The sequence below is a fragment of the Vitis riparia genome, chromosome 18 (genome assembly GCF_004353265.1).
Source record: "Vitis riparia cultivar Riparia Gloire de Montpellier isolate 1030 chromosome 18, EGFV_Vit.rip_1.0, whole genome shotgun sequence".
In the NCBI taxonomy this organism is placed as follows: domain Eukaryota; kingdom Viridiplantae; phylum Streptophyta; class Magnoliopsida; order Vitales; family Vitaceae; genus Vitis; species Vitis riparia.
The window spans coordinates 12,007,744-12,021,745 of NC_048448.1; the positions used below are offsets into that span (position 1 = coordinate 12,007,744).

Here is a 14,002-nt window from a genome sequence, read left to right on the forward strand (position 1 = left end):
TTATCTTTAGGGATACATTTCCAATCTATTACCATCTTTTGTATTTATATCTGCTATTTTAATGAGAAGCTGAGTGTGACATATTCCCTCTCCTCTGTTCCTCTGTTCCTCTCATTATTATAAGAACATGATGGAGCCGTATTGTTTAGAAAGTTGCCATAGGTAGAGATGAGGAGCTGTTTTATCAAGCTGGAGCAAGTTTCCAATGAAGGGCAGCCCTGGAGGACCTGGTGGAAGGGGCGCTCTTCTTTGGTTTCGAAGAAGAAACAAGAGGAAGAGAGGGAGAGCTAAAAGGATAAGAAGCAATATCATCATGGTTTGGGGAGCTGCCGAGAGTCTTTGATATGCAAAAATGTTGAATGAGTCTCTTCAAAAAATTACATACACCTCTCAACGACAATGGACTATCAGATGCAGTATTTATTTACGCTGGCCGATATGCGTAGCCTATCATCCAAAGGGCTGATTGATAACATCATGGACCCTCTTCGGAAGCCTAATGTTAATGCTTATTTGGCAGTTTGTCACAGGTCTGTTTGTTCTATGAAATGGACTCTAGTGGTTAGGATCATAACAACACAAATTTGGGCTTGCCTAAATGATTGGAATCAGGCTGATCCCATTACGATTGTGTGAACAAGAAAGAATAAACTACAGTGAAAATGGGGCGAAATCCTTGAAGGGGATTGTTTCTGTCGTGTTCTTCAGTAGTCAGTTACATGTGTTTAAATTTTCAACGGTGAGGAGTGGACCATAAATTGGATGGACTCGACTGCAGCCTACAGATTTCGATATATCATTTATAATACAAAATTAGATTCGAGAATCAGATGATATCGTTAAAAAAAGCTTTTGTGGATCATATTGGGCCTGTTTCAAATGGAAGAATGTAAGAAACGTTGTGTTTGGGTTGGCCAATGGTACGCTGGTTCCTTTTTTAAACCATGGTCTAATAATAGGCTCCAATTTCAATTCCATTTTGGCCTCATATCCATTATAATTTCCTTTTTTTTATTTGAATTTTTCCAAATGTATATATATATATAATTATCTTGAATTGCCTTAGAAGACCTTGAATCAACAACTCAGACTAAAAAAATCTACAAGTTGTTTTCTTAAAATTTAGGAAATATTTTTAAAATTTTGAAAATCTTTTGTATCATTTATAGTGTTTTTTTTTAAGAAATACTAAATAAGTTATTTAAAAAAAAATATTTTTAGAAAAAAAGCTTTCACTAAAAACACTTCAAGTAAAAAGACTCTCAACAAATTTTAAATAAGACAAAGGAAAATTAGAATGTAACATTGATTTTATTTTTTGAAATAATTATATAGATTTACTGATTTGAATAAATCCAAAATGCAATTGGCTTTAGTTTTTAAAAAATCCATCTTATATTTTTTACACCATATTTGCAACTTGATTGTTCAAATTGATACAATTTATAAATGTTTTTAGCTTTACAAAATCTTATATATCAGGATCCTTCATATGGTGAAGACATAATTAATTTACAATCAATAATATTTTATTTATTGTTTCTCTTTAATTTAATTGTCACGATTTTTTGTTTAATCAAAATCTTATTTCAGTGAACTTACACAATGATTCAGATCCTTGTAATATGATTTATTCAAAATATTCTTTTATCGTATAAAATTAATCTGCCTACGTAGCATGCTAATAATCGTGATAAGAAAATGAAAAAAAAAAAACATTAATTCCAGGAAAAAGTTTATAAGAAGAAGTCTGCTGTATGAGGAGAGGAACGTATTTTTCATGAATATAATTTTCTTTCTGTCACGGCACAACTTTTGGTTGGAGTGTGGAAATGAGATTAAGCCCTACTCAAACTACAACTTGGAGAAGGTCCAAGGTATGGTGCACAATCAACATTGAAAAAGTGAGATAGCTGGAAATAAGAGGATCAATAATGGCCACAATTAGTGAGAGATGAGTATGACATGGATAACGACCCAAGTAGGGAAACTTATCTAAAATAGAAGTAAAAAAGTCTACAAATGTGTCTTATAAATATATTAATTTTCTCTTATTGTTTTCTTAAATGTTATTTGATATTTATATTTTTTTAAGGTATTCATGTGTTATCTTTTTATTGAAGTGAGTGACAACTTCTTATAATAGAAAATATATCCCTTGAACTTATGTAATCATACTCTTAAAAACACGACATCTAATTCGTATTCTTGAAAACACAACATCTAATTTGTGTTTTTGAGAACACAAAATATGGTTTGCATTATCAAGAATACAATTATAGGAAAGTATTCGATACAAGGAATTTATGTCGTATTTTCATCTTTACTTGAGTGCCCACTTCATGTGCAAAGGCTTATTATGTTTGATTTGTGTTATGTAGTTTTTTTTTTTTTTTTTTCACTTTTTGTGTTCTTGTGTTTAATTTATTATATTTAATTTTTTTTACTTAACTTGAATTTTTTTGCTCCGCTTTTTGTTCTTTTTATGCTTTATTTATTACTTTGATATTAATTATATTATTATTATTGAATATTAATATTATTATTACTATAATTATTTATGTTAGCAAATTTTAATTAAATAATTATATTATTATTAGAATTTAATATTATTTGTATGGACATGATACCTATTACTAGATGAAGTTATTATTTATATTATTAATATTATTATTTATCTCTTGATCTCATATACCATGAAGATGCATTCATTTTTAATTTACAAAATTTGAAGTTGTTATTATAAAAATCATTTACCCAATGTAATGCATTGATACAAAGCTTTCCAAAGCATATGTATGAAAAAAATATATTGATTTTATAATATAAATATACTAAAATAATCAATACAAGATGATAAACTTATTTTTCTTATATACCATTTGACATCTTATATATAGATCTAATTTTTGTTCAAACTATTACCTAATATAGTACATCTTTACTCGTATCGAGCACTTTCCCTCATATAGCATAGATATTCTCTACTCCCACAATGCCAACTACAACACAAAGGGAAAACATCCACTAAATAGAAGGAAATCTCTTCAGGGGAGCTTCCAATGACTGAAATTGGTGGGGAAATTGCTTGCAATCTATTATAGGCATAGGCTAAAAATGTTATATACTTAATTGATTGCAACTTAACTTCCAATAGTAGGCATAACATTAAGATTTTTTTAAGAGCACGTTCTCGGATTCCTAGTGGTGGTTCTTATAAAAATATAAAAGGTGCGTCTCTTATATAATATAGTCTTTCTTAAACAACCTATTTAAGGAGTCATCAGGAAGCAGCATATATATAAAAATCAAATTGCTCTAATGGAAAGAGGGAGTTAAAATTGTATTGTCTATAATAAAATAATAATTTTAAAAAATAAAAGACAAAATAGGGAAAAAAAAAGGTATAATTGATTTAAAAGTGAAAATCATGAGCATTTTTTTTATTTTTTAGATTAAGGGTTATAAAAACATAATAACTAGAGATGTATAAGTTATTTGTAAAGGATAATTTCTAGCATTTTTTTTTCAATGATACATGCAAAATAATTAATCGATTGTTTGTTTGTTTTTTTTTTTCAAGTCTGAAATCAAGTTACTTTAAGATTTAAAATTAAAGTAAAATAGAAAAAATGTCTTTTCCATCTAGAGAATTTTTTTTAGAAAAAGTGGTGATTTAAAAAACAAACAATTTTAATTGCTTTGAAATTAAAGTTAAGGAAAATTAAAAAATTAAAAATAAAATAAAACTTTAATATGGAATACACTAAAAGTAATGACAAGAGTAATTGGCTGTTGTTTCTTTGTACTAATTCATGTCAAATAAAAGTAGGCATATTTCCCATTAATGACTATGGATCCTCGCCAAAAGGCAAAGAGCATTCTTCTTGTGCATTGTAATACCAGGTTTGACGTCGATGTCTATGTCTTCCTTGTTCATTCCAGCGGGCATTTCCCAGTCAAACGAGTAAAGAAGATTAGCTAGTGTCAGCTCCACCACCGCAGCTCCTAGACTTAAGCCTGGGCAAATTCTTCGTCCTCCTCCGAAGGGTATGAGTTGGTAATCCTGTCCTTTGAAGTCTATGGAAGTTCCCAAGAATCTCTCAGGCATGAACTCTTCTGGGTTTTCCCAGGACTCAGGATCTCTTCCGATTGCCCATGCATTCACATACACTAGGGTTTTGGGTGGTATCTCATACCCATCTATCACACACTTCTCAAGTGTTTCTCTCGGGACTAGCAATGGGCTTGCAGGGTGCAATCTCATCGTCTCCTTCACAATTGCTTTCAGATACGGAAGCTTCTGAAGATCATCTTCATCTACAAAACCTTTCTTTCCGATTAAATTTCTGAGTTCCTCTTGTGCTTTCGTCATCGTTCTAGGATTCTTCATGAGCATTGTCATTGCCCAAACCAAGGCAGCTGCGCTTGTATCTGTCCCTGCGAGAAATATGTTCTGAAAAAAAATAAAAAATAATACTAATGAAATTAATTAAGAAAAAAATACACATGGGTCATTTCTAATATGCTTTAGATTCATGTTATCTAGTCATACTAATTTTGGGGTAAAAATAAATTACCATGAGAACTGCTTTAATGTGATCAAAAGTGAGATCAATTGTAAACAGACGATTCTTCTGCAGTTTAAGTAAGACGTCAGTGATGTCTTCTTTCTCAGGCTCTGGTCTATTTGGATCCAGGTGCTCATCAATGATTTCTTGATAAAACAAATCAAGTTCCTTGAAATTTTTATCTGCCAGAGCAATCATCCCTGTGAGTTTATCAACCCAGCCCATCAAAGGAAAATGATCCGAGAAATAGAAGCCTCCCAACACAGCCTGACCTTCACCTACGAGTTTCTGAAATCTGCTTCTTTCATATCCTTCATCATCGTACCTCTTACTGAAAGCAACCCTGCAGATTATGGTGCTTGTGAGAGAAATTAAGATCTCACTTAAGTTAGTGAGCTTGGAAGCAGAAGCAAACTGGGAAATTTTTTTAATCATTTCCAAAACCTCATCTTCCCGAATGGGACGAAAGGATTGCGCCCTTTTAGAGTTGAAAAGATGGAGAACACAAATCTTCCTCATTTCTCTCCAATAATCATTATATGGTGAAAAGGCCACATCCAGGCCATTGTAGGATAGCTTCTGCAGACCAAGGAAGGAAGGCCTACCAGAAAATTCAAGATCATGTGTTTTCATGACCTCTTTTGCCATTCTTGCTGAAGAAACCACTAGGGTTGGCACAAAACCAAGGCGCAAGATCATGAGGGGGCCATATTGCTTAGAAAGTCGCCATAGGTAGATATGAGGAGCTGATTTATCAAGCTGGAGCAAGTTTCCAATCAGGGGAAGCCCTGGAGGACCTGGTGGGAGGGGCGTTCTTCTTCGATTCCGAAGAAGAAACAAGAGAAAGAGAGGGAGAGCTAAAAGGATAAGAAGCAAAATCATCATGGTTTGGGGTGTTTGGGGAGCTGCTGAGAGTCTGTGATATGTAAAAATGTTGAAGGAGTCTCTTTAAAATTTAAATACACCTCTCAACGGCAATGGACTATCAGGTGCAGTATTTGATTTGTGTTGACCAGTGAGTGTGGCCTATCATCCAAAGGGCTGATTGATGAAATCATGGGCCTGATTCAGAAAGCCTACTGCTAATGCTTAATTGGCAGTTTGTCACAGATCTGGTTGCTCTATGAAATGGACTCAAATTTGGGCTTGGCTAAATGATTGGAATCAGGCTGATCCCATTACGATGGATTGTGTGAAGAAGAAAGAATAAACTACAGTGTGGGTGACTTTTCAATGGATAAAGCATCAAGACAAAAACAAAGCTTCATATTTTTCAATAAAGCAGTAAACTAAGGACAAAGGAGCATCTCCATCTTCCAGATATAGACCGTAACGTGTTTTATAAATATGTATACCATTAGGATATGTTTGGATGTCAATTCAAAATGAACTGCCCATATTTGTGTTTTATATGAAAATGGGGCCAAATCCTTGAAGGGGATTGTTTCTGTCGTGTTCTTCAGAAGTCAGTTCCACGCGTTTAAATTTTCAACGGCGAGGACTGGACCATAAATTGGATGGACTGGAATGCAGCCTACAGATTTCGGTATATCATTTATACAAAATTAGATTCGAGAATCAGATGATATTGTTAAAAAAAGCTTTTGTGGATCATATTGGGCCTGTTTCAAATGTAAGAAATGTTGTGTTTGGGTTCGGAGGTTGAATATAGGTCGGTAGCTGCCACAGCTGCAGAGCTTAACTGGGTCAGTTCTCAGTTCTCTTTTGACAGAACTGGGTGTTGTTCTTCCTCAATCCCCTGTGATTTATTGTGACAATATTGGGGCAACCAACTTGTGCTCAAACCCAGTTTTTCACTCCAGGATGAAGCATGTTGCCATTGATTTTCATTCTATTCGTGAGCAAGTTCAAAATGGCACTTTACGTGTTTCTCATATTTCAAGTGATGATCAGCTTGTTGATGCCCTTACCAAACCTCTTCCCAAGTCTCGGTTTCTTTCATTTAAATCCAAGATTGGTCTCATCACACGACCCCAATCTTGAGGGGGGCATATTAGAGATGTCTCCCAATTTTTTCTCATAAATTGTTGTAACTGCTTTAGTTTGTTTAATTTTTGAATTTGTATTTTAAGTTACAGCTGTACACTTATCTTTAGGGATACATTTCCAATCTGTTACAATCTTTTGTATTTATATCTGCTATTTTAATGAGAAGCTGAGTGTGGCATATTCCCTCTCCTCTGTTCCTCTGTTTCTCTCATTATTATAAGAACATGAGGGAGCCGTATTGTTTAGAAAGTTGCCATAGGTAGAGATGAGGAACTGATTTATCAAGCTGGAGCAAGTTTCCAATGAAGGGCAGCCCTGGAGGACCTGGTGGAAGGGGCGCTCTTCTTTGGTTTCGAAGAAGAAACAAGAGGAAGAGAGGGAGAGCTAAAAGGATAAGAAACAATATCATCATGGTTTGGGGAGCTGCTGAGAGTCTTTGATATGCAAAAATGTTGAATGAGTCTCTTCAAAAAATTACATACACTCTCAACGACAATGGACTATCAGATGCAGTATTTATTTACGCTGGCCGATATGCGTAGCCTATCATCCAAAGGGCTGATTGATAACATCATGGACCCTCTTCGGAAGCCTAATGTTAATGCTTATTTGGCAGTTTGTCACAGGTCTGTTTGTTCTATGAAATGGACTCTAGTGGTTAGGATCATAACAACACAAATTTGGGCTTGGCTAAATGATTGGAATCAGGCTGATCCCATTACGATGGATTGTGTGAACAAGAAAGAATACACCACAGTGAAAATGGGGCGAAATCCTTGAAGGGGATTGTTTGTGTCGTGTTCTTCAGTAGTCAGTTCCATGTGTTTAAATTTTCAACGGTGAGGAGTGGACCATAAATTGGATGGACTCGACTGCAGCCTACAGATTTCGATATATCATTTATAATACAAAATTAGATTCAAGAATCAGATGATATTGTTAAAAGGGCTTTTGTGGATCATATTGGGCCTGTTTCATTTGTAAGAATGTAAGAAACGTTGTGTTTGGGTTGGCCAATGGTATGCTGGTTCCTTTTTTAAACCATGGTCTGATAATAGGCTCCAATTTCAATTCCATTTTGGCCTCATATCCATTATAATTTCCTTTTTTTTTTATTTGAATTTTTCCAAATATATATATATAATTATCTTGAATTGCCTTAGAAGACCTTGAATCAACAACCCAGACTAAAAAAATCTACAAGTTGTTTTCTTAAAATTTAGGAAATATTTTTAAAATTTTGAAAATCTTTTGTAACGATAGAAAATCATTTATAGTGTTTTTTTTTTTTTTTTTAAAGAAATACTAAATAAGTTATTTTAAAAAATATATATTTTTAGAAAAAAAGCTTTCACTAAAAAATAAAAACACTTCAAGTAAAAACACTTTCAACAAATTTTAAATAAGACAAAGGAAAATTAGAATGTAACATTGATTTTATTTTTTGAAATAATTATATAGATTTACTGATTTGAATAAATCCAAAATGCAATTGGCTTTAGTTTTTAAAAAAATCCATCTTATATTTTTTACACCATATTTGCAACTCGATATTTAGCTTTACAAAATCTTATATATCAGGATCCTCCATATGGTGAAGACATAATTAATTTACAATCAATAATTTTTTATTTATTGTTTCTCTTTAATTTAAATGTCACAATTTTTTGTTTAATCAAAATCTTATTGCAGTGAACTTACACAATAATCTACCCACGTGGCATGCTAATAATCGTGATAAGAAAATGAAAAAAAAAAATCATTAATTTCAAGAAAAAGTTTATAAGAAGAAAGAAGTCTGCTGTATGAGGAGAGGAACGTATTTTTCATGAATATAATTTTCTTTCTGTCACGGCATAACTTTTGGTTGGAGCGTGGAAATGAGATTAAGCGGAACGTATTTTTCATGAATATAATTTTCTTTCTGTCACGGCATAACTTTTGGTTGGAGCGTGGAAATGAGATTAAGCCCGTCTACTCAAACTACAACTTGGAGAAGGTCCAAGGTATGGTGCACAATCAACATTGAAAAAGTGAGATAGCTGGATAATGGCCACTATTAGTGAGACATGAGTATGACATGGATAACGACCCAAGTAGGGAACTTATCTAAAATAGAAGTAAAAAGGTCTACAAATGTGTCTTATAAATATATTAATTTTCCCTTATTGTTTTCCTAAATGTTATTTGATATTTATATTTTTTAGGTATTCATGTGTTATCTCCTTATTGAAGTGAGTGATAACTTCTTATAAAAGAAAATATACCCCTTGAACTTATGTAATCATACAACACGACATTTAATTTGTATTATTGAAAACACAACATCTGATTTGTGTTTTTGAGAACACAGAATATGGTTTGCATTCTCAAGAATATAGTTGTAGGAGAGTATTAGATACAAGGATTTATGTCGTGTTTTCATCTTTACTTTAGTGCCCACTTCATGTGCAAAGGCTTATTATGTTTGATTTGAGTCATGTAGTTTTTTTTTTCTTTCACTTTTTGTGTTCTTGTGTTTAATTTATTATATTTAATTTTTTCTGCCTAACTTGAATTTTTTTGCTCTACTTTTTGTTCTTTTTATGCTTTATTTATTACTTTGATATTAATTATATTATTATTGAATGTTAATATTATTATCACTATAATTATTTATGTTAGCAAATTTTAATTAAATAATCATATTATTATTAGAATTTAATATTATTTGTATGGACATGATACCTATTACTAGATGAAGTTATTATTTATATTATTATTTATCTTTTGATCTCATATACCATAAACCAACCATAGAAGATGCATTCATTTTTAATTTACAAAATTTGAAGTTGTTATTATAAAAATCATTTACCCAATGTAATGCATTGATACAAAGCTTTCCAAAGTATATGTATGAAAAAAATATATTGATTTTGTAATATAAATATACTAAAATTATCAGGATGATAAACTTATTTTTTCTTATATACTATTTGACATCTTATATATAGATGTAATTTTTGTTCAAACTATTACCTAATATAATACTTCTTTACTCATATCGATCACTTTCCCTCATATAGCATAAAGGTACCTAGACTAGATATTCTCTACTCCCACAATGCCAACTACTAACACAAAGGGAAAACATCCACTAAATAGAAGGAAATTACTCTAGGGAGCTTCCAATGGCTGAAATTGGTGGGGAATTTCTTGCAATCTATTATAAGTATAGGCTGAAAATGTTATATGCTTAATTGATTGCAACTTAACTTCCAATAGTAGGCATAACATTAAGATTTTTTTAAGAGCACATTTTCGGATTCCTTGGTGGTTCTTATAAAAATATAAAAGGTGCATCTCTTATATAATATAGTCTTTCTTAAACAGCCTATTCAAGGAGTCGTCGGGAAGCAACATATATATAAAAATCAAATTGCTCTAATAGAAGGAGGGAGTTATAATTATATTTTCTATAATAAAGTAATAATTTTAAAAAAGAAAAGACAAAATAGGGAGAAAAAAAAAAGAAAGAAGGTATAATTGATTTAAAAGTGAAAATCATGAGCATTTTTTTATTTTTTAGATTAAGGGTTATAAAAACATAATAACTTGAGATGTATAAGTTATTTGTAAAGGATAATTTCTAGCATTTTTTTTCAATGATACATGCAAAAATAATTGAACAATTGTTTGTTTTTTTTTTTCAAGTCTTAAATCAAGTTACTTTAAAATTAAAGTAAAATAGAAAAAAAATGTCTTTTCCAAGAGAATTTTTTTTAGAAAAAGTGGTGATTTAAAAAACAAACAATTTTAATTGCTTTGAAATTAAAGTTCAGGAAAATTTAAAAATTAAAAATAAAATAAAACTTCAATATGGAATACACTAAGGGGGTGTTTGGTACGTCGGAATAGGGAATGAAAATAATATTTTGTTTCCTTTCTTATTTCTTAGTGGAATGGAATGAATTTAATGATTCCATTTCTAGCATTTGGATGAACTTAGGAATGCAAGATTGGAATGATTATTCGTTTCCATTCCAATGTTTGATAATAATAGGAATGGAAATGAAAAAGAAATAAATTTACAATAATATCCTTACATATAATTTAAAATATTTTTTTATTTTTACTTTTATTTTTAAAAAATAAAATTTGAGAGGTTTTTTGTTATTAAATAATAAGACTAAAAATATATATATACTCAATAAATAAAAAATTAACCATAAAAAATCGTATAACCCTAATGCACAAATATTCAATTATTATTTTTATTAAAAATTTGAATAATTTGTCATGCTTAAGTAGTTATAAAATTATATTTTTCAAAAAAAAATTATTTATTATTATATTTAAATTCTCAAAGCTAGCAAATGTTTTTCCTATTTTCAAAAGAGGAAATAAAAGAATTCAAATTTATTCTAATTTTCAACAAGTATCATATCCGATAAAATCCATAACCTTAAAAAATTTTAAATATTCGTTTTTTTTTATCAAAATTTTAAATAATTTGTCATGCAAAAAAAGCTATAGAATTATATTTTACTAAGAAAAAAAAAAGAGAAAAAATATATAAGAACATATAAATTGTCAAAACTACCAAATACTTATTTCTTATTTGCAAAAAAGGAAATAAAAAAACACAAACTTCATTCTAGTTCTCAAATAAGTACCATATCTACTAAAATCTACAACTAGTATATCCTCCAAAATTGATTTTTTGCAGCAAGGAATGACGAATCCTAGATTTAACAATCAAAATGAACATCCAAAACCCTATAAATTAGAAATTGATTTTTTTTTTTTAAATATCATGGAAGGTTTAATTGATTCAATTTGGAAGAATCACTTGTGGCAGAGAATTGGATGATGAGTGGGTCTCTAACTTTGCAAAGAAGATAAGAAGTGGATGATGAATGGATCTCTACCTTTACAAAGAAGATAAACATCGGGTTTGAAGAACAAGATAAGAGGGTAAAATAGTAATTTAGGTTATTTTATATTATCAAATAAGTTTAATGAACCAGAATACCACCTACTTTTAATGAATGCAAATCCGACTCATAAGTTGGATTTGATTTCTGCCGGAATAATTTTTTATTTCATTTCCGTCTTCTTAACATTTATCCAAATATAGGAATAAGGGAGAAAAGGAATGAGATGTCTATTCCCACTCCCTATTCCCGTGTACCAAACACCCCCCTAAAGTAATGACAAGAGTAATGGGCTGTTGTTTCTTTGTACGAATTCATGTCAAATAAAAGTAGCCATATTTACTGTCCCATTAATGACTATGGATCCTCGCCAAAAGACAAAGAGCATTCTTCTTGTGCATTGTAATACCAGGTTTGACATCGATGTCTATGTCTTCCTTGTTCATTCCAGCGGGCATTTCCCAGTCAAACGAGTAAAGAAGATTAGCTAGTGTCAGCTCCACCACCGCAGCTCCTAGATTTAAGCCTGGGCAAATTCTTCGTCCTCCTCCGAAGGGTATGAGTTGGTAATCCTGTCCTTTGAAGTCTATGGAAGTTCCCAAGAATCTCTCAGGCATGAACTCTTCTGGGTTTTCCCAGGACTCAGGATCTCTTCCGATTGCCCATGCATTCACATACACTAGGGTTTTGGGTGGTATCTCATACCCATCTATCACACGCTTCTCAAGTGTTTCTCTCGGGACTAGCAATGGGCTTGCAGGGTGCAATCTCTTCGTCTCCTTCACAATTGCTTTCAGATACGGAAGCTTCTGAAGATCATCTTCATCTACAAAACCTTTCTTTCCGATTAAATTTCTGAGTTCCTCTTGTGCTTTCGTCATCGTTCTAGGATTCTTCATGAGCATTGTCATTGCCCAAACCAAGGCAGCTGCGCTTGTATCTGTCCCTGCGAGAAATATGTTCTGAAAAAAAATAAAAAATAATAATAATGAAATTAATTAAGAAAAAAATACACATGGGTCATTTCTAATATGCTTTAGATTCATGTTATCTAGTCATACTAATTTTGGGGTAAAAATAAATTACCATGAGAACTGCTTTAATGTGATCAAAAGTGAGATCAATTGTAAACAGACGATTCTTCTGCAGTTTAAGTAAGACGTCAGTGATGTCTTCTTTCTCAGGCTCTGGTCTATTTGGATCCAGGTGCTCATCAATGATTTCTTGATAAAACAAATCAAATTCCTTGAAATTTTTATCGGCCAGAGCAATCATCCCTGTGAGTTTATCAACCCAGCCCATCAAAGGAAAATGATCCGAGAAATAGAAGCCTCCCAACACAGCCTGACCTTCACCTACGAGTTTCTGAAATCTGCTTCTTTCATATCCTTCATCATCGTACCTCTTACTGAAAGCAACCCTGCAGATTATGGTGCTTGTGAGAGAAATTAAGATCTCACTTAAGTTAGTGAGCTTGGAAGCAGAAGCAAACTGGGAAATTTTTTTAATCATTTCCAAAACCTCATCTTCCCGAATGGGACGAAAGGATTGCGTCCTTTTAGAGTTGAAAAGATGGAGAACACAAATCTTCCTCATTTCTCTCCAATAATCATTATATGGTGAAAAGGCCACATCCAGGCCATTGTAGGATAGCTTCTGCAGACCAAGGAAGGAAGGCCTACCAGAAAATTCAAGATCATGTGTTTTCATGACCTCTTTTGCCATTCTTGCTGAAGAAACCACTAGGGTTGGCACGAAACCAAGGCGCAAGATCATGAGGGGGCCATATTGCTTAGAAAGTCGCCATAGGTAGATATGAGGAACTGATTTATCAAGCTGGAGCAAGTTTCCAATCAGGGGAAGCCCTGGAGGACCTGGTGGGAGGGGCGTTCTTCTTCGATTCCGAAGAAGAAACAAGAGAAAGAGAGGGAGAAATAAAAGGATAAGAAGCAAAATCATCATGGTTTGGGGTGTTTGGGGAGCTGCTGAGTCTGTGATATGTAAAAATGTTGAAGGAGTCTCTTTAAAATTTAAATACACCTCTCAATGGCAATGGACTATCAGGTGCAGTATTTGATTTGTGTTGACCAGTGAGCGTGGCCTATCATCCAAAGGCTGATTGATGAAATCATGGACCTGCTTCAGAAAGCCTACTGCTAATGCCTAATTGGCAGTTTGTCACAGATCGGGTTGTTCTGTGAAATGGACTCTAGTGGTTAGGATCATAACAACACAAATTTGCCTTGGCCAAATGAATGGAATCAGACTGATCGATTACGTGATGAATAAGAAGTGATTATAAGCCACCCCTCTGTTTCTGTCTTGACAGAATAAATACCTAAAGAGGAGGTACAGACATTAAAGGACCACTTGTGAAAATTATCCATCAATTAATGTGAATGTTCAATGAAGGAAAAAGTAGGACAAATAAAACTAGAAACCTTCTTCTCAAAAATTTCTCAATCAAGTAATAGGACAACGGCAATTCCTTTCAAGGATCTG

The 14,002-nt window shown here is 32.4% G+C and overlaps 2 protein-coding genes across 4 annotated transcripts; both read right to left on the bottom strand.

Annotated features, from left to right (window-relative positions):
* Positions 1–3,772: 3,772 nt before the first annotated feature.
* Positions 3,773–5,716, bottom strand: LOC117907369 (cytochrome P450 83B1-like). Of its 2 annotated transcripts, XM_034820886.1 has the most exons (3): positions 5,016–5,035; positions 4,581–4,914; positions 3,773–4,456 (listed from the first exon to the last, which is right to left on the bottom strand). In XM_034820886.1, exons 1-3 carry the CDS (start codon positions 5,018–5,020, stop codon positions 3,845–3,847), a joined length of 951 nt encoding a protein of 316 aa, XP_034676777.1. In that variant the 5' UTR covers positions 5,021–5,035; the 3' UTR covers positions 3,773–3,844. The 2 variants fall into 2 exon arrangements, with proteins under 2 accessions (XP_034676777.1, XP_034676776.1); XM_034820885.1 differs by having other exon boundaries at positions 4,581–5,716.
* Positions 5,717–11,819: 6,103 nt separating this feature from the next.
* Positions 11,820–13,758, bottom strand: LOC117906255 (cytochrome P450 83B1-like). 2 transcript variants are annotated; one of them, XM_034819234.1, is made up of 3 exons: positions 13,022–13,041; positions 12,587–12,920; positions 11,820–12,462 (listed from the first exon to the last, which is right to left on the bottom strand). In XM_034819234.1, the coding sequence occupies exons 1-3, from the start codon at positions 13,024–13,026 to the stop codon at positions 11,851–11,853; spliced, it is 951 nt and encodes a 316-aa protein (XP_034675125.1). In that variant the 5' UTR covers positions 13,027–13,041; the 3' UTR covers positions 11,820–11,850. The 2 variants fall into 2 exon arrangements, with proteins under 2 accessions (XP_034675125.1, XP_034675124.1); XM_034819233.1 differs by having other exon boundaries at positions 12,587–13,758.
* Positions 13,759–14,002: the final 244 nt, after the last annotated feature.